Genomic DNA, 20,746 nt, shown 5'->3' with positions numbered 1-20,746 from the left:
CCATGGGGAATAGCGGCTCCGCAGGAGACTGGGCACAAAGTAAAAGCTTTAGGACTAGCTGGTGTGCACTGGCTCCTCCCCCTATGACCCTCCTCCAAGCCTCAGTTAGGATACTGTGCCCGGACGAGCGTACACAATAAGGAAGGATTTTGAATCCCGGGTAAGACTCATACCAGCCACACCAATCACACCGTACAACTTGTGATCTGAACCCAGTTAACAGTATGATAACAGAAGGAGCCTCTGAAAAGATGGCTCACAACAACAATAACCCGATTTTTGTAACAATAACTATGTACAAGTAATGCAGACAATCCGCACTTGGGATGGGCGCCCAGCATCCACTACGGACTATGAGAAATAGAATTATCGGTAAGTAAATTCTTATTTTCTCTAACGTCCTAGTGGATGCTGGGGACTCCGAAAGGACCATGGGGATTATACCAAAGCTCCCAAACGGGCGGGAGAGTGCGGATGACTCTGCAGCACCGAATGAGAGAACTCCAGGTCCTCCTCAGCCAGGGTATCAAATTTGTAGAATTTAGCAAACGTGTTTGCCCCTGACCAAGTAGCTGCTCGGCAAAGTTGTAAAGCCGAGACCCCTCGGGCAGCCGCCCAAGATGAGCCCACTTTCCGTGTGGAATGGGCTTTTACAGATTTTGGCTGCGGCAGGCCTGCCACAGAATGTGCAAGCTGAATTGTACTACAAATCCAACGAGCAATCGTCTGCTTAGAAGCAGGAGCACCCAGCTTGTTGGGTGCATACAGGATAAACAGCGAGTCAGATTTTCTGACTCCAGCCGTCCTGGAAACATATATTTTCAGGGCCCTGACTACGTCCAGCAACTTGGAATCCTCCAAGTCCCTAGTAGCCGCAGGCACCACAATAGGTTGGTTTAAGTGAAATGCTGAAACCACCTTAGGGAGAAATTGAGGACGAGTCCTCAATTCTGCCCTGTCCGTATGAAAAATTAGGTAAGGGCTTTTATAGGATAAAGCCGCCAATTTTGATACACGCCTGGCTGAAGCCAGGGCTAACAGCATTACCACTTTGTGAGATATTTCAAGTCCACAGTGGTGAGTGGTTCAAACCAATGTGATTTTAGGAATCCCAACACTACATTGAGATCCCAAGGTGCCACTGGAGGCACAAAAGGAGGCTGTATATGCAGTACTCCCTTGACAAACGTCTGAACTTCAGGAACAGAAGCTAGTTCTTTTTGGAAGAATATCGACAGGGCCGAAATTTGAACCTTAATGGACCCTAATTTGAGGCCCATAGACAGTCCTGTTTGCAGGAAATGCAGGAATCGACCCAGTTGAAATTCCTCCGTAGGGGCCTTCCTGGCCTCGCACCACGCAACATATTTACGCCAAATACGGTGATAATGTTGTACGGTTACATCCTTCCTGGCTTTGATCAGGGTAGGGATGACTTCATCCGGAATGCCTTTTTCCTTCAGGATCCGGCGTTCAACCGCCATGCCGTCAAACGCAGCCGCGGTAAGTCTTGGAACAGACATGGTCCCTGCTGGAGCAGGTCCTGTCTTAGAGGTAGAGGCCACGGGTCTTCCGTGAGCATCTCTTGAATTTCCGGGTACCAAGTCCTTCTTGGCCAATCCGGAGCCACGAGTATAGTCTTTACTCCTCTCCTTCTTATGGTTCTCAGTACTTTTGGTATGAGAGGAAGAGGAGGGAACACATACACTGACCGGTACACCCACGGTGTTACCAGAGCGTCCACAGCTATTGCCTGAGGGTCCCTTGACCTGGAGCAATATCTGTCCAGTTTTTTGTTGAGGCGAGACGCCATCATGTCCACCTTTGGTTTTTCCCAACGGTTTACAATCATGTGGGAGACTTCTGGGTGAAGTCCCCACTCCCCCGGGTGAAGATCGTGTCTGCTGAGGAAGTCTGCTTCCCAGTTGTCCACTCCCGGAATGAACACTGCTGACAGTGCTATCACATGATTTTCCGCCCAGCGAAGAATCCTTGACACTTCCGTCATTGCCCTCCTGCTTCTTGTGCCGCCCTGTCTGTTTACGTGGGCGACTGCCGTGATGTTGTCCGACTGGATCAATACTGGCTGACCCTGAAGCAGAGGCCTTGCCTGACTTAGGGCATTGTAAATGGCCCTTAGTTCCAGGATATTTATGTGAAGTGACGTTTCCATGCTTGACCACAAGCCCTGGAAATTTTTTCCCTGTGTGACTGCTCCCCAGCCTCTCAGGCTGGCATCCGTGGTCACCAGGACCCAATCCTGAATGCCGAATCTGCGGCCCTCTAGGAGATGAGCACTCTGTAACCACCACAGGAGAGACACCCTTGTCCTTGGAGACAGGGTTATCCGCTGATGCATTTGAAGATGCGATCCGGACCATTTGTCTAGCAGATCCAACTGAAAAGTTCTTGCGTGGAATCTGCCGAATGGAATCGCTTCGTAAGAAGCCACCATCTTTCCCAGGACCCTTGTGCACTGATGCACTGACACCTGGTGAGATAGTGCTACTCCGGCCTCTAACTGTTCTCTGGACCGTGCCCTTATCAGGAGATCGTCCAAGTAAGGGATAATTAAGACGCCTTTTCTTCGAAGAAGAATCATCATTTCGGCCATTACCTTGGTAAAGACCCGGGGTGCCGTGGACAATCCAAACGGCAGCGTCTGAAACTGATAGTGACAGTTCTGTACCACAAACCTGAGGTACCCTTGGTGAGAAGGGCAAATTGGGACATGGAGGTAAGCATCCTTGATGTCCAGAGACACCATGTAGTCCCCTTCTTCCAGGTTCGCTATCACTGCTCTGAGTGACTCTATCTTGAACTTGAACCTTTTTATGTAAGTGTTCAAGGCTTTCAGATTTAAAATGGGTCTCACCGAGCCGTCCGGCTTCGGTACCACAAACAGCGTGGAGTAATACCCCTTTCCCTGTTGTAGGAGGGGTACCTTGATTATCACTTGCTGGGAATACAGCTTGTGAATGGCTTCCAATACCGCCTCCCTGTCGGGGGTAGACGTTGGTAAAGCAGACTTCAGGACCCGGCGAGGGGGAGACGTCTCGAATTCCAATTTGTACCCCTGAGATACTACCTGCAGGATCCAGGGGTCCACTTGCGAGTGAGCCCACTGCGCGCTGAAATTCTTGAGACGGGCCCCCACCGTGCCTGAGTCCGCTTGTAAGGCCCCAGCGTCATGCTGAGGACTTGGCAGAAGCGGGGGAGGGCTTCTGGTCGTGGGAAGAAGCTGTCTGTTGCAGTCTTTTTCCCCTTCCTCTGCCCCGGGGCAGATATGAGTGGCCTTTTGCCCGCTTGCCCTTATGGGGACGAAAGGACTGAGCCTGAAAAGGCGGTATCTTTTTCTGCTGCGAGGTGACTTGGGGTAAAAAGGTGGATTTCCCAGCCGTTGCCGTGGCCACCAGGTCCGATAGACCGCCCCCAAATAACTCCTCCCCTTTATACGGCAATACTTCCATATGCCGTTTGGAATCCGCATCCCCTGACCACTGTCGCGTCCATAATCCTCTTCTGGCAGAAATGGACATCGCACTTACTCTTGATGCCAGAGTGCAAATGTCTCTCTGTGCATCTCGCATATATAGGAATGCATCCTTTAAATGCTCTATAGTCAATAATATATTGTCCCTGTCCAGGGTATCAATATTTTCAGTCAGGGAATCCGACCAAGCCACCCCAGCACTGCACATCCAGGCTGAGGCGATTGCTGGTCGCAGTATAACACCAGTATGTGTGTATATACTTTTAGGGATATTTTCCAGCCTCCTATCTGCTGGCTCCTTAAGGGCGGCCGTTTCTGGAGACGGTAACGCCACTTGTCTTGATAAGCGTGTGAGCGTCTTATCCACCCTAGGGGGTGATTCCCAACGAGCCCTAACCTCTGGTGGGAAGGGATATAGTGCCAATAATTTTTTAGAAATTAGCAGTTTTTTGTCGGGGGTAACCCACGCTTCATCACACACTTCATTCAATTCATCTGATTCAGGAAAAACTACGGGTAGTTTTTTCACACCCCACATAATACCCCTTTTTGTGGTACTTGCAGTATCAGAGATGTGCAAAACCTCCTTCATTGCCGTGATCATGTAACGTGTGGCCCTACTGGAAAATACGTTTGTTTCTTCACCGTCGACACTGGAGTCAGTGTCTGTGTCTGGGTCCGTGTCGACCCACTGAGGTAACGGGCGTTTAATAGCCCCTGACGGTGTTTGAGACGCCTGGACAGGCACTAACTGAGCTGCCGGCTGTCTCATGTCGTCAACAGTTTTCTGTAACGTGCCGACACTGTCACGTAATTCCTTAATTACGGCCATCCATTCAGGTGTCGACTCCCTAGGGGGTGACATCACCATTATAGGCAATTGCTCCGCCTCCACATCATTTTCCTCCTCATACATGTCGACACACACGTACCGACACCCAGCACACACACAGGGAATGCTCTGATAGAGGACAGGACCCACTTAGCCCCTTGGGGAGACAGAGGGAGAGTTTGCCAGCACACACCAGAGCGCTATATATGTATAGGGACAACCTTACAATAAGTGTCTATCCCTTATAGCTGCTTATATCTGTTATTTTGCCAAATAAGTGCCCCCCTCTCTTTTTTACCCTGTTTCTGTAGTTGCAGGGGAGATTCTGGGAGCCTTCCTACCAGCGGAGCTGTGTGGGAAAAATGGCGGTGTGCTGAGGAGATAGGCCCCGCCCCCTTCACGGCGGGCTCTTCTCCCGCTTTTTTCTGGAAAACTGGCAGGGGTTAAATACATCCATATAGCCCAGGAGCTATATGTGATGTATTTTTTGCCAAATAAGGTAAATTCATTGCTTCCCAGGGCGCCCCCCCCCCAGCGTCCTGCACCCTCAGTGACCGAAGTGTGAAGTGTGCTGAGAGCAATGGCGCACAGCTGCAGTGCTGTGCGCTACCTTATGAAGACAGGAAAGTCTTCTGCCGCCGATTTATGGACCTCTTCTTGCTTCAGCATCTGTAAGGGGGCCGGCGGCGCGGCTCCGGGACCCATCCATGGCTGGGCCTGTGATCGTCCCTCTGGAGCTAATGTCCAGTAGCCTAAGAAGCCCAATCCACTCTGCACGCAGGTGAGTTCGCTTCTTCTCCCCTTAGTCCCTCGATGCAGTGAGCCTGTTGCCAGCAGGTCTCACTGAAAATAAAAAACCTATTTAAACTTTTACTCTAAGCAGCTCAGGAGAGCCACCTAGATTGCACCCTTCTCGTTCGGGCACAAAATCTTAACTGAGGCTTGGAGGAGGGTCATAGGGGGAGGAGCCAGTGCACACCAGCTAGTCCTAAAGCTTTTACTTTGTGCCCAGTCTCCTGCGGAGCCGCTATTCCCCATGGTCCTTTCGGAGTCCCCAGCATCCACTAGGACGTTAGAGAAAATGTATTATTCATGTGCATAGTCTGGAACCTGATACCTAGAGCAGGAGGTGGGCCCCCCAGGCAGCGGGGCCCATTTCCCCTGTACCCCTGTGGGTCAGTCCATGCCTGGCTTTAGCTCTAATGCGAGGGGTCATTTTGTACAAAATTAGCCCCAACGAATGCTAGTCTCAGTCTCAGCAAAAATGGCGTCCTCCGTGAAGCGCCTAATATTTCCTTTTCTCAGCCTCTAGTAACCAGACGTGCACGTCATCTCTACGGGGGGGGGAGTGGGCACGCACCCGATTCTTTCTAACCCAATTCCGGTCACGGGTTTTGGGTGAGGAGCTCAGCTGTATCCTCCCAGTGTGTGTGACAGCCCAGAGCAGCGGGCGGAGTCTCCCCGTAACAGAGCCTCGCAGTCACCGTCACCCTCCTGTGCCACCGCCAACATGGACTTCAACGTGAAGAAGCTGGCGGCGGATGCCGGCACCTTCCTGAGCCGCGCAGTGCAGGTACGGGCGGGCGCAGGCATGCTGCGGCCGGTGATGGGTGTATCAGGCCTGCACAGCACATAGGAGCCGTGCGGCCGTATCTGTTACTGGAGAGGGAGGGATGTAGATATTGGGGCGGTTGTGTCGTTATTGCATTGAAACATGGTTGGGTGAGGGTTCATTCCTACACTGCAGAAGTAATACAGTTGTATACAGCAGAATAGGGATTAAACTGGCGTTATAGCATTGCTCTGACACTGATTGACAGGACATTCTGGCTCTTGTAGTCCTACATCAGTGGGAGAGTTATATCATATTGTATTACAGAATCTGACGTATACATAAACCTCTGTACACATAGAAGCTGTCATTGCCTCCTAGCTATCATCCTCCTCCCATGCATATCTGTGGTCTAAGTGGACTGTGGTTGGTAAATCTGGAACTTCAATCTGTATTGTTACTGTTGGGCACAATGTATCTGACTATGTATCCTAGCGATGTGTGCCCCTAATAGGGTGGGTCACTGTGCTGCCCCTTACTCTCTGCCCATCATCAGTATTATGTCATTTACCATCTGCATCAGAAGCTAATGGAGATACAGGGCTGACAGAAACCCCACCCAAATCCAGAGTAAAAGTTTGCAGTATGTGTGTATAGTTTTCTCTAGCGTCTCCTTCCTATATGGTGACACGGTTTGGGGATTTAACAGAGACCAGGATGGTGCATATAACTGCCCCAGTATGACACGCATGCTGCTGATACTTGTCCATTCCAGTAAACGCTGTACAAGTATGTTGATTGTTTCTGTGTGATGGTGACACCACAGTACATATGAATATGTGAACACACATGCATTTATCAGTGCTCCTTACAGTGATGATAGCTGTGTGTTCTTGGTGACTGTGCCTCTGTGTGTGATACTTCCAGCAACAGTATCAACTTTAAAAAACAAAATAAAACTTTTGTTCTAATTGCAATTGTTATGCCCATTGTAAGAAGCTTTTGGGGATTGAGAGGAACACCTGTCATTTTTGGTATGTTAATATCGGGGAATGTTTTATAGAAATACTTGGTACACATCCCCAGCTTACAATGCAGCATGAAAGAGTATCAGCCTGATCCTGGAGTTCCAAAAGGAAAAAGTTGGAACCTAGGCTGTCACTGAGTCCTTTAAAGCTATGCTTGGATTCAAATTAGTACAGTACATGGCACTTACAGTAGCAAGCATTTTGATGGGACTTTTTTTTTAGGCTACAGAAGGGAGCTATTCTGTGGGTTAAAGGGATCCTGCACTTGAAGTAAAAATGAAATAAATTCTGAAATAGTAGGAATCTCTCTCTCTACCTGCTAGAACTGTGAGAAAGTAGTCCTAATCTAACTGCTACAATGCTGTCTTCTCTAGCATCGCCAGGTTTCAAACTAAGAACACCTATCAAAGATCTACTTCTTCATATTCCTTTCATAGATAATAGGTGTAGGGGTTGATCCTATTAGCCGTGATAATACAGCGGGTGCGAATCATTGCTGCAGCAGCCGCAGTTTACAGCAGCCCAAATTTGCACAATAGTGCTCGCTGCCCCATAGGGCTCTGATCACTTTGGTGCGAATTCAGCCCACAAAGGGTGTGAGATCCGGTGTCATTGGCGTTTTCACGCCGCGGCAGTGGCACATCGTACCCTTCGCGGCTAATAGGATCGCCCCCATAGTTGGAACTTGGAGTACCCTTGCTTTTGCCTTTTGATTTGATGTAGAAATGTATTAACCAGGAAGGAACTTTTATTGAATAATTATAATAATAATAATTATTATTATTATTAGTCCCTAAAGCTGTACAGTAGATTATAGCCAAATGTGTCGCCTTTCCTTCCTTTCTAGAGCTGGGTATACATCTATACTATCGTCGGACTGTTCGATCGATTTTTACCTTTTAAGTTCAATGTCAGAAGGGTGTGTACGCACTTCCGATCGTTTTATCGGAAGAAACCCTGTTGAATTGGATGATCACATCTTCTGTGTATTTTAATTTTCATCCACTTCATCTGGTCCAGGTGGGACCATGAGTGCAGTTTGTATGCACCTTTAAGGAATGCTTCAAAGGTACTTACTTAAGCAAAAATCTAGATACATCAAAAGGTAAAAATTGTTACCAGATAAAACCGTAGTAGATCATTTTATTCACAATTTGTTCATTAATGATCACAGGCAGAAGTGGGTAAACTAATGCACAGCTGAGATCCGATTGGTCATCTCTAGTAGCTTGCTGGCTTCTGTGCAGTTAGGATGTGCATTTCCTGTTATTAGAGATTACTTAAACGATATTCCGGCAGCAAGCATTTATGCACCAGGTATTTCTGGCCCTTCTAACAAAATATCTTTCATTCTGCATTATCATGGGGAACAAAAGTTTTCATTTGGAGAATGGGTTATCTTTTTGCTATTAAATACTTGTCAGTTGTAAAAGGTACATAAAAAAATTCACTGAACTTTCTCAAATGAGTTCTCTCTTCCCAAATAGAAAGATGATGGACACATTACTGTTGTGGGGTAATGGGCATGGTCCCGTGCTTCCTTATAACCCTGACTTCCTGATACAGATTGACTTTCATTACAGCAGAGGGATCCCATGCATACGGTCAACCTGTTATAGCGGATTGTGAATCAGACTGTCAAATTCTATGGCTGGTTGATGACTTCATTAAGGGTTTAATTGCTCATATTTTTTATACAATCTGGCACCTGTGGTCTAACCAGTAGTAGTACCTGGAAATTACTCGCAGTTCTCCCCTATTCAGTTGTGTAATCTGCGCCACCACTCGGACGTTGGTATTACCATTACTACCTCACAGCACTTGGGCCTTGGTGGAAACCAAAACCAAGATATATATGTGTAGAGTTTGCATGTGCTTCCACATTTGCTTGGGTTTTCTTAATGGGCTCTTGATTCCTCCCACAATCCAAAAACATACGGGTAGAGTCCATTTATACACATTCAGGTACCCTACTAAGGCCGGCGATTGCGTCGGCCTGGATGTGTAGTCCTGTAGCAGCATGGACAGATACCTTATCTGAGGAACTTGATACCTTGGACAAGGATACTATAGTACTGACCCTGGGGCATATAAAAGACGCTGTCCTATATATGAGAGATGCTCAAAGAGACATTAGCCTACTGGGCTCTAGAATAAATGCAATGTCGATTTCTGCCAGAAGGGTCCTGTGGACTCGGCAATGGACAGGCGATGCCGACTCAAAAAGGCACATGGAGGTTTTACCTTACAAGGGTGAGGAATTGTTTGGGGACGGTCTCTCGGACCTGGTCTCCACAGCTACGGCTGAAAAGTCAAATTTTTTGCCATATGTTCCCTCACAACCTAAGAAAGCACCGTATTACCAAATGCAGTCCTTTCGATCACAAAAAGGCAAGAAAGTCCAAGGTGCGTCCTTTCTTGCCAGAGGCAGGGGTAGAGGAAAGAAGCTGCACAATACAGCTAGTTCCCAGGAACAGAAGTCCTCCCCGGCTTCCACTAAATCCACCGCATGACGCTGGGGCTCCACGGGCGGAGCTAGGCCCGGTGGGGGGCGCGTCTCCGAAATTTCAGCCACAAGTGGGTTCACTCCCAGGTGGATCCCTGGGCGATAGAGATTGTGTCTCAGGGATACAAGCTGGAATTCGAAGAGATGCCCCCTCACCGTTACCTCAAATCGGCCCTGCCAGCTTCCCCCTTAGAGAGGGAAATAGTGTTAGCGGCAATTCACAAATTGTATCTTCAGCAGGTGGTGGTAAAGGTTCCCCTCCTTCAACAGGGAAGGGGTTACTATTCGACCATGTTTGTGGTACCGAAACCGGACGGTTCGGTCAGACCCATATTGAATTTAAAATCCCTGAACATATACCTGAAAACGTTCAAGTTCAAGATGGAGTCGCTCAGAGCGGTCATCGCAAGCCTAGAAGGGGGGGATTTTATGGTGTCTCTGGACATAAAGGATGCTTACCTTCATGTCCCCATTTATCCACCTCATCAGGCGTACCTCAGATTTGTGGTACAGGATTGTCATTACCAATTCCAGACGTTGCCGTTTGGTCTCTCCACGGCACCGAGAATATTTACCAAGGTGATGGCGGAAATGATGGTGCTCCTTCGAAAGCAAGGGGTCCCAATTATACCATACTTGGACGATCTCCTCATAAAGGCGAGGTCCAGAGAGCAGTTGCTGATCAGCGCGTAGCACGCTCTTGGGAAGTCTTGCAACAGCACGGCTGGATTCTAAATATTCCAAAGTCGCAGTTGATTCCTACGACTCGTCTGCCCTTCCTGGGCATGATTCTGGACACAGACCAGAAGAGGGTTTATCTCCCGATGGAGAAGGCTCAGGAGCTCATGACATTGGTCAGAGACCTATTAAAACCAAAACAGGTGTCGGTGCATCACTGCACGCGAGTCCTGGGAAAGATGGTGGCATCATACGAGGCCATTCCCTTCGGCAGGTTCCATGCGAGGACCTTTCAATGGGATCTGTTGGACAAGTGGTCCGGATCACATCTACAGATGCATCGGCTGATCACCCTATCCCCCAGGGCGTCTCTCCTGTGGTGGCTGCAGAGTGCTCACCTTCACGAGGGCCGCAGATTCGGCATTCAGGACTGGGTCCTGGTGACCACGGACGCAAGCCTCCGAGGGTGGGGAGCAGTCACACAGGGAAGAAATTTTCCAAGGTCTGTGGTCAAGTCAGGAGACTTGTCTTCACATCAACATCCTGGAACTAAGGGCAATATACAACGCCCTACGTCAAGCGGAGACCCTGCTTCGCGACCGACCGGTGCTGATTCAGTCAGACAACATCACCGCAGTGGCTCATGTAAACCGCCAAGGCGGCACAAGGAGCAGGATGGCGGAAGCCACCAGAATTCTTCGCTGGGCGGAGACTCACGTAAGTGCACTGGCAGCAGTGTTCATTCCGGGAGTGGACAACTGGGAAGCAGACTTCCTCAGCAGGCACGACCTCCACCCGGGAGAGTGGGGAATTCATCAAGAAGTCTTCACGCAGATTGCAAGTCGGTGGGAACTGCCACAAGTAGACATGATGGCATCCCGCCTCAACAAAAAGCTACAGAGGTATTGCGCCAGGTCAAGAGACCCTCAGGCGATAGCTGTAGACGCACTAGTGACACCGTGGGTGTTCCAGTCGGTCTATGTATTTCCTCCTCTTCCTCTCATACCCAAGGTGCTGAGAATCATAAGAAGAAGAGTGAGAACAATACTCCTTGTTCCGGATTGGCCAAGAAGGACTTGGTATCCAGAGCTGCAAGAAATGCTCACAGAGGACCCATGGCCTCTGCCTCTAAGACAGGACTTGTTGCAACAGGGGCCCTGTCTGTTCCAAGACTTACCGCGGCTGCGTTTGAACGCCGGATCCTAGCAGAAAAAGGCATTCCGGATGAGGTCATTCCTACGCTGATTAAGGCTAGGAAGGACGTGACGGCTAAACATTATCACCGTATATGGTGAAAATATGTTTCTTGGTGTGAGGCCAGGAATGCCCCTACGGAGGAATTCCAGCTGGGCCGTTTCCTTCACTTCCTACAGTCGGGAGTGACTTTGGGCCTAAAATTGGGTTCCATTAAGGTCCAGATTTCGGCCCTATACATTTTCTTTCAAAAAGAACTGGCCTCTCTTCCTGAAGTTCAGATGTTTGTAAAGGGAGTGCTGCATATTCAGCCCCCTTTTGTGCCTCCAGTGGCACCTTGGGATCTTAACGTGGTGTTGAGTTTCCTGAAGTCGCACTGGTTTGAGCCACTTAAAACAGTGGAGTTAAAATATCTCACGTGGAAGGTGGTCATGCTATTAGCCTTGGCTTCAGCTAGGCGTGTGTCAGAATTAGCGGCTTTGTCACATAAAAGCCCCTATCTGGTTTTCCATATGGACAGGGCAGAATTGCGGTCCCGTCCGCAATTTCTGCCAAAAGTGGTGTCATCTTTTCATATGAACCAACCTAATGTGGTGCCTGTGGCTACTCGTGACTTGGAGGATTCCGAGTTACTAGATGTGGTCAGGGCTTTGAAGGTTTATGTAGCCAGAACGGCTAGAGTCAGGAAAACTGAGTCGCTGTTTATCCTGTATGCACCCAACAAGCTGGGTGCTCCTGCTTCAAAGCAAACTATTGCTCGCTGGATCTGTTACACGATTCAGCAGGCTCATTCTGCGGCTGGATTGCCGCTGCCAAAATCGGTAAAGGCCCATTCCACAAAGAAGGTGGGCTCTTCTTGGGCGGCTGCCCGAGGGGTCTCGGCATTACAGCTTTGCCGAGCGGCTACTTGGTCAGGTTCAAACACTTTTGCAAAGTTCTACAAGTTTGATACCTTGGCTGAGGAGGACCTTGTGTTTGCTCATTCGGTGCTGCAGAGTCATCCGCACTCTCCCGCCCGTTTGGGAGCTTTGGTATAATCCCCATGGTCCTTACGGAGTCCCCAGCATCCACTAGGATGTTAGAGAAAATAAGATTTTACTTACCGGTAAATCTATTTCTCGTAGTCCGTAGTGGATGCTGGACGCCCATCCCAAGTGCGGACTTCTTCTGCAATGCTTGTATATAGTTATTGCTTACATAAGGGTTATGTTATAGTTGCATCGGGTTGATCTGATGCTCTATTGTTGTTCATACTGTTAACTGGGTAAGTTTATCACAAGTTATACGGTGTGATTGGTGTGGCTGGTATGAGTCTTGCCCTGGATTCCAAAATCCTTTCCTTGTACTGTCAGCTCTTCCGGGCACAGTTTCTTTAACTGAGGTCTGGAGGAGGGACATAGAGGGAGGAGCCAGAGCACACCAGTATCCAAATAATTTCTTAAAGTGTCCTGTCTCCTGCGGAGCCCGCCTATTCCACATGGTCCTTACGGAGTCCCCAGCATCCACTACGGACTACGAGAAATAGATTTACCGGTAAGTAAAATCTTATTTATTTATTATTATTTTTTATTGCTGATGTATGGGCCCTATAGAAGTATTAATAGTGTAGTGTTCATTCTAGCACCCTGCACCTCTCAAAATCCGTGCAGTTCCTCTTTCCTGCCTGGAGTGTTGCTCTCTGTTGTGATGCTTCTCAGCACACTCTGATCTGTTACTCAGTGCTATGATACAGACGTGTGTGTGCTGAGAAGCACGAGAGCAGAGAGGGACACCACAGGCAGGAAAGAGGAACTGCACAGGATTTGAAAGGTGCAGGGTGCTAGATTGAACACTAATAGTGTATTGGTTTGAAAAAAAAATGTGTACACACACACACACACACACACACACACACACACACACACACACACTATGACTACATAATTTCACAGAAGACAACAACAAAAAAACATTGTGCAATTTTTCTTACTGAGATGTTCAGATCAGGTGTTAAAGATGGGGTGAAGCAAGGTCTGTTGACTGATCTTGGGCTGTATAATGTGGGAAGAGCATATGAGAACTCATGCTGGAGATTAGCTCACTGACTGCTATAGATTTTTTCATATATGAACAATCTATTTTCAGAGACATAATGGATTTTGAAACTACATTTGTGGACTCCTCTTGTGAATAGTCTATACACGATGGTTGTAGAGCACTTGATTATTGATTGCAAAAATGGTCCAAGGTTCGTAATTAACATTCTGTAGAGTTTGTTTGTATGAACTTTACTACCTGTGTAGTTGACCCCTCATTCAAGATCCATTTATTGAAGTGATCTTAATTGGGTTATCTATTGTCTATACTGGCCAAACTGAGCTAATATCCCTCATGAGCCTCTTTTGGGTATTGGAATGTGCAGCTGCAATGATTATTTATTTACTTATTTATCTAATTAGACATGGCTTTAGAGAATTTGCAGAAGTGTTGAACAGTAATCACCCAGTGTCATTTTGCTGTTTGCTCTGCTGGCACAGTCCGGACAGCTCTGTAAGTGCTTCTGGCTTGGGTACCTGGTGTCTGTAAACTGGGGTTGCACATCTGTAATAGCTGGAAGGACTTACAGATTTATAACTGAAGAACTGAGTACATTTCCTTGCTGCTGTTCCCAATTGTAATAATTTTATCAATATGTCTTACCGCCAAATGTTGTTTTTTCTTTAACTGACACAACACATTAGAGCCATGGCTGTACATGAGTCTTCCTGACTGTCCCTCAAAGGGTGAAGAGTGCTGCTAGCACAGAAGTAGCATAAAATCAGGAACTGACAAGGTGTCAACATGTAGATTATGATCCTGGAAAAAGTCCTTACTTCTAAAATGATCTTACACCTCAGTGGAAACAGTGTGTATATGGCGTTGTCCTCTTTTTCCTGTCACTTTATTTTCAGCCTCTGTCACCATTTATCTGCTGCTGTATGTTAGACAGAATTTAATACTGTTGCTATGATTGGTAAAATCCCTTCAGCAATGGTTTTAAAAGCAAATGCCAAAAATTCAAAACCAGTAAGTCTATTTCTTTGTAGCCATAACAACTAATTTCTGTGTTTTGATGTGGCCTGGGGAAACTTTGCTAAGCAATACAATTTTGGAATGTTAAGATAAAGGTGTAGGTATACAAGAAAGGTGTATTAAGCAGGTGGATTTGCATAGCTCTTCACTTACCATGGTTATGTGGATTGTTCACAGAATAGAGGGGCTGACTGCAGTTAGACAGCACCAAATCATGCACTTCAAATTTCAGTGTATTGTGTTACATTATAAAGGGGTATATTCAATTGAAGTCGAATTACGACATGGGCCAAAATTTACCAAAAAATCGAGTTTGTCCGATTTGTGTTTTTTTTCTTCTAAGTCCCAACACGGGAATTCACTAAGCACAAATCTCGGCAGTGTTTGAACTATTCGTAATGGTTTGAATGACAAAGTTCAGAAATACGAATGAATAGACCATCGGTCAAACGCGGCTGTTATTTCCTACAACACGGGTATTCACTATTCATTCGTATTTGGGTGTTAGTCTCTGAGTGCTCAAGTGCGGGTGTATTTTTCTGCAAATCGTTAAAAAAAGCAGCAAAAAAAATAGACCTGCTTTTTCCAGTCGAGTTTGGATAACCATGCACAGATCTCACTGATCCGTGCATGGTTATCTATGGGAAAGGGTCTGTTTAATGTAAAAACTGGGAAAAAAATTTGTGTGGGGTCCCCCCTCCTAAGCATAACCAGCCTCGGGCTCTTTGAGCCGGTCCTGGTTGCAAAAATATGGGGAAAAAATTGACAGGGGTTCCCCCATATTTTAACAACCAGCACCGGGCTCTGCGCCTGGTCCTGGTGCCAAAAATACGGGGGACAAAAAGCGTAGGGGTCCCCCGTATTTTTGGAACCAGCACCGGGCTCCACTAGTCAGAGAGATAATGCCACAGCCGGGGGACACTTTTATATAGGTCCCTGCGGCCCTGGCATTAAATCACTAACTAGTCACCCCTGGCCGGGGTACCCTGGAGGAGTGGGAACCCCTTAAATCAAGGGGTCCCCCCCTCCAGCCACCCAAGGGCCAGGGGTGAAGCCCGAGGCTGTCCCCCCCCCCCCCCCCCCCCCCCCATCCAAGGGCTGCGGATGGAGGGCTGATAGCCTTGTGAAAAAAATAGAATATTGTTTTTTGTAGCAGTACTACAAGTCCCAGCAAGCCTCCCCCCGCAAGCTGGTACTTGGAGAACCACAAGCATGCGGTGGAAAAACGGGCCCGCTGGTACCTGTAGTACTACTACAAAAAAAATACCCAAATAATAAGAATTTACTTACCGATAATTCTATTTCTCGGAGTCCGTAGTGGATGCTGGGGTTCCTGAAAGGACCATGGGGAATAGCGGCTCCGCAGGAGACAGGGCACAAAAGTAAAGCTTTTACAGGTCAGGTGGTGTGTACTGGCTCCTCCCCCTATGACCCTCCTCCAGACTCCAGTTAGGTACTGTGCCCGGACGAGCGTACACAATAAGGGAGGATTTTGAATCCCGGGTAAGACTCATACCAGCCACACCAATCACACCGTACAACTTGTGATCTAAACCCAGTTAACAGTATGATAACAGAGGAGCCTCTGAAAGATGGCTTCCTAAACAATAACCCGAATTAGTTAACAATAACTATGTACAAGTATTGCAGATAATCCGCACTTGGGATGGGCGCCCAGCATCCACTACGGACTCCGAGAAATAGAATTATCGGTAAGTAAATTCTTATTTTCTCTATCGTCCTAAGTGGATGCTGGGGTTCCTGAAAGGACCATGGGGATTATACCAAAGCTCCCAAACGGGCGGGAGAGTGCGGATGACTCTGCAGCACCGAATGAGAGAACTCCAGGTCCTCCTTTGCCAGGGTATCAAATTTGTAAAAATTTACAAACGTGTTCTCCCCTGACCACGTAGCTGCTCGGCAGAGTTGTAATGCCGAGACCCCTCGGGCAGCCGCCCAAGATGAGCCCACCTTCCTTGCGGAATGGGCCTTAACAGATTTAGGCTGTGGCAGGCCTGCCACAGAATGTACAAGTTGAATTTTGTTACAAATCCAACGAGCAATCGACTGCTTAGAAGCAGGTGCACCCAACTTGTTGGGTGCATACAGTGTAAACAGCGAGTCAGATTTTCTGACTCCAGCCGTCCTTTAAATGTATATTTTTAAGGCTCTGACAACGTCCAACAACTTGGAGTCCTTCAAGTCGTCTGTAGCCGCAGGCACTACAATAGGCTGGTTCAGGTGAAACGCTGATACCACCTTAGGGAGAAAATGCGGACGCGTCCGCAGCTCTGCCCTATGTCGAATGGAAAATTAAATAAGGGCTTTTATAAAACAAAGCCGCCAGTTCAGATACTCTCCCGGCCGAAGCCAGGGCCAGTAACATAGTCACTTTCCATGTGAGATATTTCAAATCCACATTCTTTAGTGGTTCAAACCAATTGGATTTGAGGAAATCTAAAACTACATTTAGATCCCACGGTGCCACCTTAGGCACCACAGGAGGCTGTATATGCAGTACTCCTTTGATAAAAATCTGGACCTCAGGGACTGAGGCCAATTCTTTTTGGAAGAATATTGATAGGGCCGAAATTTGAACCTTAATAGATCCCAATTTGAGACCCATAGACAATCCTGATTGCAGGAAATGTAGGAAAACGACCCAGTTGAAATTCCTCCATCGGAGCACTCCGCTGCTCGCACCACGCAACATATTTTCGCCAAATACGGCGATAATGCTTCGCGGTGACTTCCTTCCTTGCCTTTATCAAGGTAGGAATGACTTCTTCTGGAATGCCTTTTCCTTTTAGGATCTGGCATTCAAACGCCATGCCGTCAAACGCAGCCGCGGTAATTCTTGAAAAAGACAAGTACCCTGCTGAAGCAGGTCCCTTCTCAGAAGTAGAGGCCACGGATCGTCCGTGACCATCTCTTGAAGTTCCGGGTACCAAGTCCTTCTTGGCCAATCCGGAGCCACTAGTCTTACTCCTCTTTGCCGTATAATCCTCAATACCTTTGGTATGAGAGGCAGAGGAGGAAACACATATACCGACTGGTACACCCAAGGTGTTACCAGCGCGTCCACAGCTATTGCCTGCGGATCTCTTGACCTGGCGCAATACCTGTCCAGTGTTTTGTTGAGGCGAGACGCCATCATGTCCACCATTGGTTTTACCCAACGGTTTAATAGCATGTGGAAAACTTCTGGATGAAGTCCCCACTCTCCCGGGTGAAGGTCGTGTCTGCTGAGGAAGTCTGCTTCCCAGTTGTCCACGCCCGGGATGAATACTGCTGACAGTGCTATCACGTGATTCTCCGCCCAGCGAAGGATCCTGGCAGCTTCTGCCATTGCCCTCCTGCTTCTTGTGCCGCCCTGTCTGTTTACATGGGCGACTGCCGTGATGTTGTCCGACTGGATCAACACCGGTCTTCCTTGAAGCAGAGGTTCCGCCTGGCTTAGAGCATTGTAGATTGCTCTTAGTTCCAGAATGCTTATGTGAAGAGACTTTTTCAGGCTCGACCACACTCCCTGGAAATTTCTTCCCTGTGTGACTGCTCCCCAGCCTCTCAGGCTGGCCTCCGTGGTCACCAGGATCCAATCCTGCATGCCGAATCTGCGGCCCTCCAATAGATGAGCCTCCTGCAACCACCACAGAAGGGATACCCTTGTCCTCGGCGACAGGGTTATCCGCAGGTGCATCTGAAGATGCGACCCTGACCATTTGTCCAACAGATCCCTTTGCATGGAATCTGCCGAAAGGGATTGCTTCGTAAGAAGCTACCATTTTTTCCCAGGACTCTTGTGCATTGATGTACAGACACCTTTCCTGGTTTTAGGAGGTTCCTGACCAGGTCAGATAACTCCTTGGCTTTTTCTTCGGGAAGAAAAACCTTTTTCTGAACTGTGTCCAGAATCATCCCCAGGAACAGCAGACGAGTTGTCGGCATTAATTGGGATTTTGGAATATTCAGAATCCATCCGTGCTGCTTTAGCACCTCTTGAGATAGTGCTAAACCCATCTCTAGCTGTTCTCTGGACCTTGCCCTTATTAGGAGATCGTCCAAGTATGGGATAATTAATACGCCTTTTCTTCGAAGAAGAAATATTATCTCGGCCATTACCTTTGTAAAGACCCGAGGTGCCGTGGACAAACCAAACGGCAGCGTCTGAAACTGATAGTGACAGTTTTGTACAACGAACCTGAGGTACCCCTGGTGTGAGGGGTAATTGGAACGTGGAGATACGCATCCTTGATGTCCAAGGATACCATAAAGTCCCCTTCTTCCAGGTTCGCTATCACTGCTCTGAGTGACTCCATCTTGAACTTGGACTTCTTTATGTACAGGTTCAAGGACTTCAGATTTAGAATAGGCCTTACCGAGCCATCCGGCTTCGGTACCACAAAAAGAGTGGAATAATACCCCTTCCCTTGTTGTAGAAGAGGTACCTTGACTATCACCTGCTGAGAATACAGCTTGTGAATGGCTTCCAAAACCGTCTCCCTTTCTGAGGGGGACGTTGGTAAAGCAGTCTTCAGGAAACGGCGAGGTGGCTCTGTCTCTAATTTCAACCTGCACCCCTGAGATATTATCTGCAGGATCCAGGGATTTACCTGCGAGTGAGCCCACTGCGCGCTGTAATTCTTGAGACGACCGCCTACCGCCCCCGAGTCCGCTTGCGAAGCCCCAGCGTCATGCTGAGGCTTTTGTAGAAGCCGGGGAGGGCTTCTGTTCCTGGGAAGGAGCTGCCTGTTGCTGTCTCTTCCCTCGTCCTCTGCCTCGTGGCAGATATGAATAGCCCTTTGCTCTCTTATTTTTAAAGGAACGAAAGGGCTGCGTTGAAAGGTCGGTGCCTTTTTCAGTTGGGGAGTGACTTGAGGTAGAAAGGTGGATTTCCCGGCCGTAGCCGTGGCCACCAAATCCGATAGACCGACCCCAAATAACTCCTCTACGCATCGCCTGTCCACTGTCGTGTCCATAAAGCTCTTCTGGCCGAAATGGACATAGCACTTACCCGTGATGCCAGTGTGCAGATATCTCTCTGTGCATCACGCATATAAAGAAATGCATCCTTTATTTGTTCTAACGACAGTAAAATATTGTCCCTGTCCAGGGTATCAATATTTTCGATCAGGGACTCTGACCAAACTACCCCAGCACTGCACATCCAGGCAGTCGCAATAGCTGGTCGTAGTATAACACCTGCATGTGTGTATATACCTTTTTGGATATTTTCCATCCTCCTATCTGATGGATCTTTAAGTGCGGCCGTCTCAGGAGAGGGTAACGCCACTTGTTTTGATGAGCGTGTTAGCGCTTTGTCCACCCTAGGAGGTGTTTCCCAGCGCTCCCTAACCTCTGGCGGGAAAGGGTATAAAGCCAATAACTTCTTTGAAATTAGCAGTTTTTTATCGGGGCACCCCACGCTTCATCACACACGTCATTTAATTCTTCTGATTCGGTAAAAACTACTGGTAGTTTTTTCACACCCCACATAATACCCTGTTTAGTGGTACCTGTAGTATCAGCTAAATGTAACATCTCCTTTATTGCCAAAATCATATAACGTGTGGCCCTACTGGAAAATACGGTTGATTCGTCACCTTCACCACCGGAATCAGTGCCTGTGTCTGGGTCTGTGTCGACCGACTGAGGCAAGGGGCGTTTTACAGCCCCTGACGGTGTTTGAGGCGCCTGGACAGGCACTAATTGAGTGTCCGGCCGCCTCATGTCGGCAAACGACTGCTTAAGCGAGTTGACGCTATCCCGTAATTCCACAAATAAAGGCATCCATTCTGGTGTCGACCCCCTAGAAGGTGACATCCTCATATTTGGCAATTGCTCCGCCTCCACACCAATAACGTCCTCATACATGTCGACACACACGTACCGACACACAGCAGACACACAGGGAATGCTCTATACGAAGACAGGACCCACTAGCCCTTTGGGGAGACAGAGGGAGAGTCTGCCAGCACACACCAAAAAGCGCTATATATGACAGGGATAGCCTTATGATTAAGTGCTCCCTTATAGCTGCTTTTATATTAATATATTGCCATTTATTTTGCCCCCCCTCTCTGTTATACCCTGTTTCTGTAGTGCAGTGCAGGGGAGAGACCTGGGAGCCTTCCTGACCAGCGGAGCTGTGACAGAAAATGGCGCCGTGTGCTGAGGAGATAGGCCCCGCCCCTTTTCCGGCGGGCTCGTCTCCCGCTATTTAGTACATTTAGGCAGGGGTAAATATCTCCATATAGCCTCTGGGGCTATATGTGAGGTATTTTTAGCCTTTTTAAAGGTTTTCATTTGCCTCCCAGGGCGCCCCCCCCCCCCAGCGCCCTGCACCCTCAGTGACTGCCGTGTGAAGTGTGCTGAGAGGAAAATGGCGCACAGCTGCAGTGCTGTGCGCTAC

The 20,746-nt window shown here is 48.1% G+C and overlaps 1 protein-coding gene across 3 annotated transcripts in view; it reads left to right on the top strand.

Annotated features, from left to right (window-relative positions):
* The first annotated feature begins 5,657 nt into the window (after nt 1-5,657).
* SH3GLB1 (SH3 domain containing GRB2 like, endophilin B1) overlaps nt 5,658-20,746 on the top strand; it is a 168,715-nt gene continuing 153,626 nt past the window's right edge. The window contains exon 1 of one of the 3 annotated variants that reach the window (XM_063939959.1): nt 5,658-5,898. In XM_063939959.1, the coding sequence (XP_063796029.1) occupies nt 5,836-5,898 (63 nt within the window). In that variant the 5' untranslated portion in view covers nt 5,658-5,835. The remainder of the gene's footprint in view (nt 5,899-20,746) is intronic. The other 2 variants (XM_063939960.1, XM_063939961.1) reach the window with 2 other exon arrangements.

The sequence above is a fragment of the Pseudophryne corroboree genome, chromosome 9 (genome assembly GCF_028390025.1).
Source record: "Pseudophryne corroboree isolate aPseCor3 chromosome 9, aPseCor3.hap2, whole genome shotgun sequence".
NCBI lineage: Eukaryota > Metazoa > Chordata > Amphibia > Anura > Myobatrachidae > Pseudophryne > Pseudophryne corroboree.
This window is presented reverse-complemented; position numbering and strand designations above follow the sequence as displayed.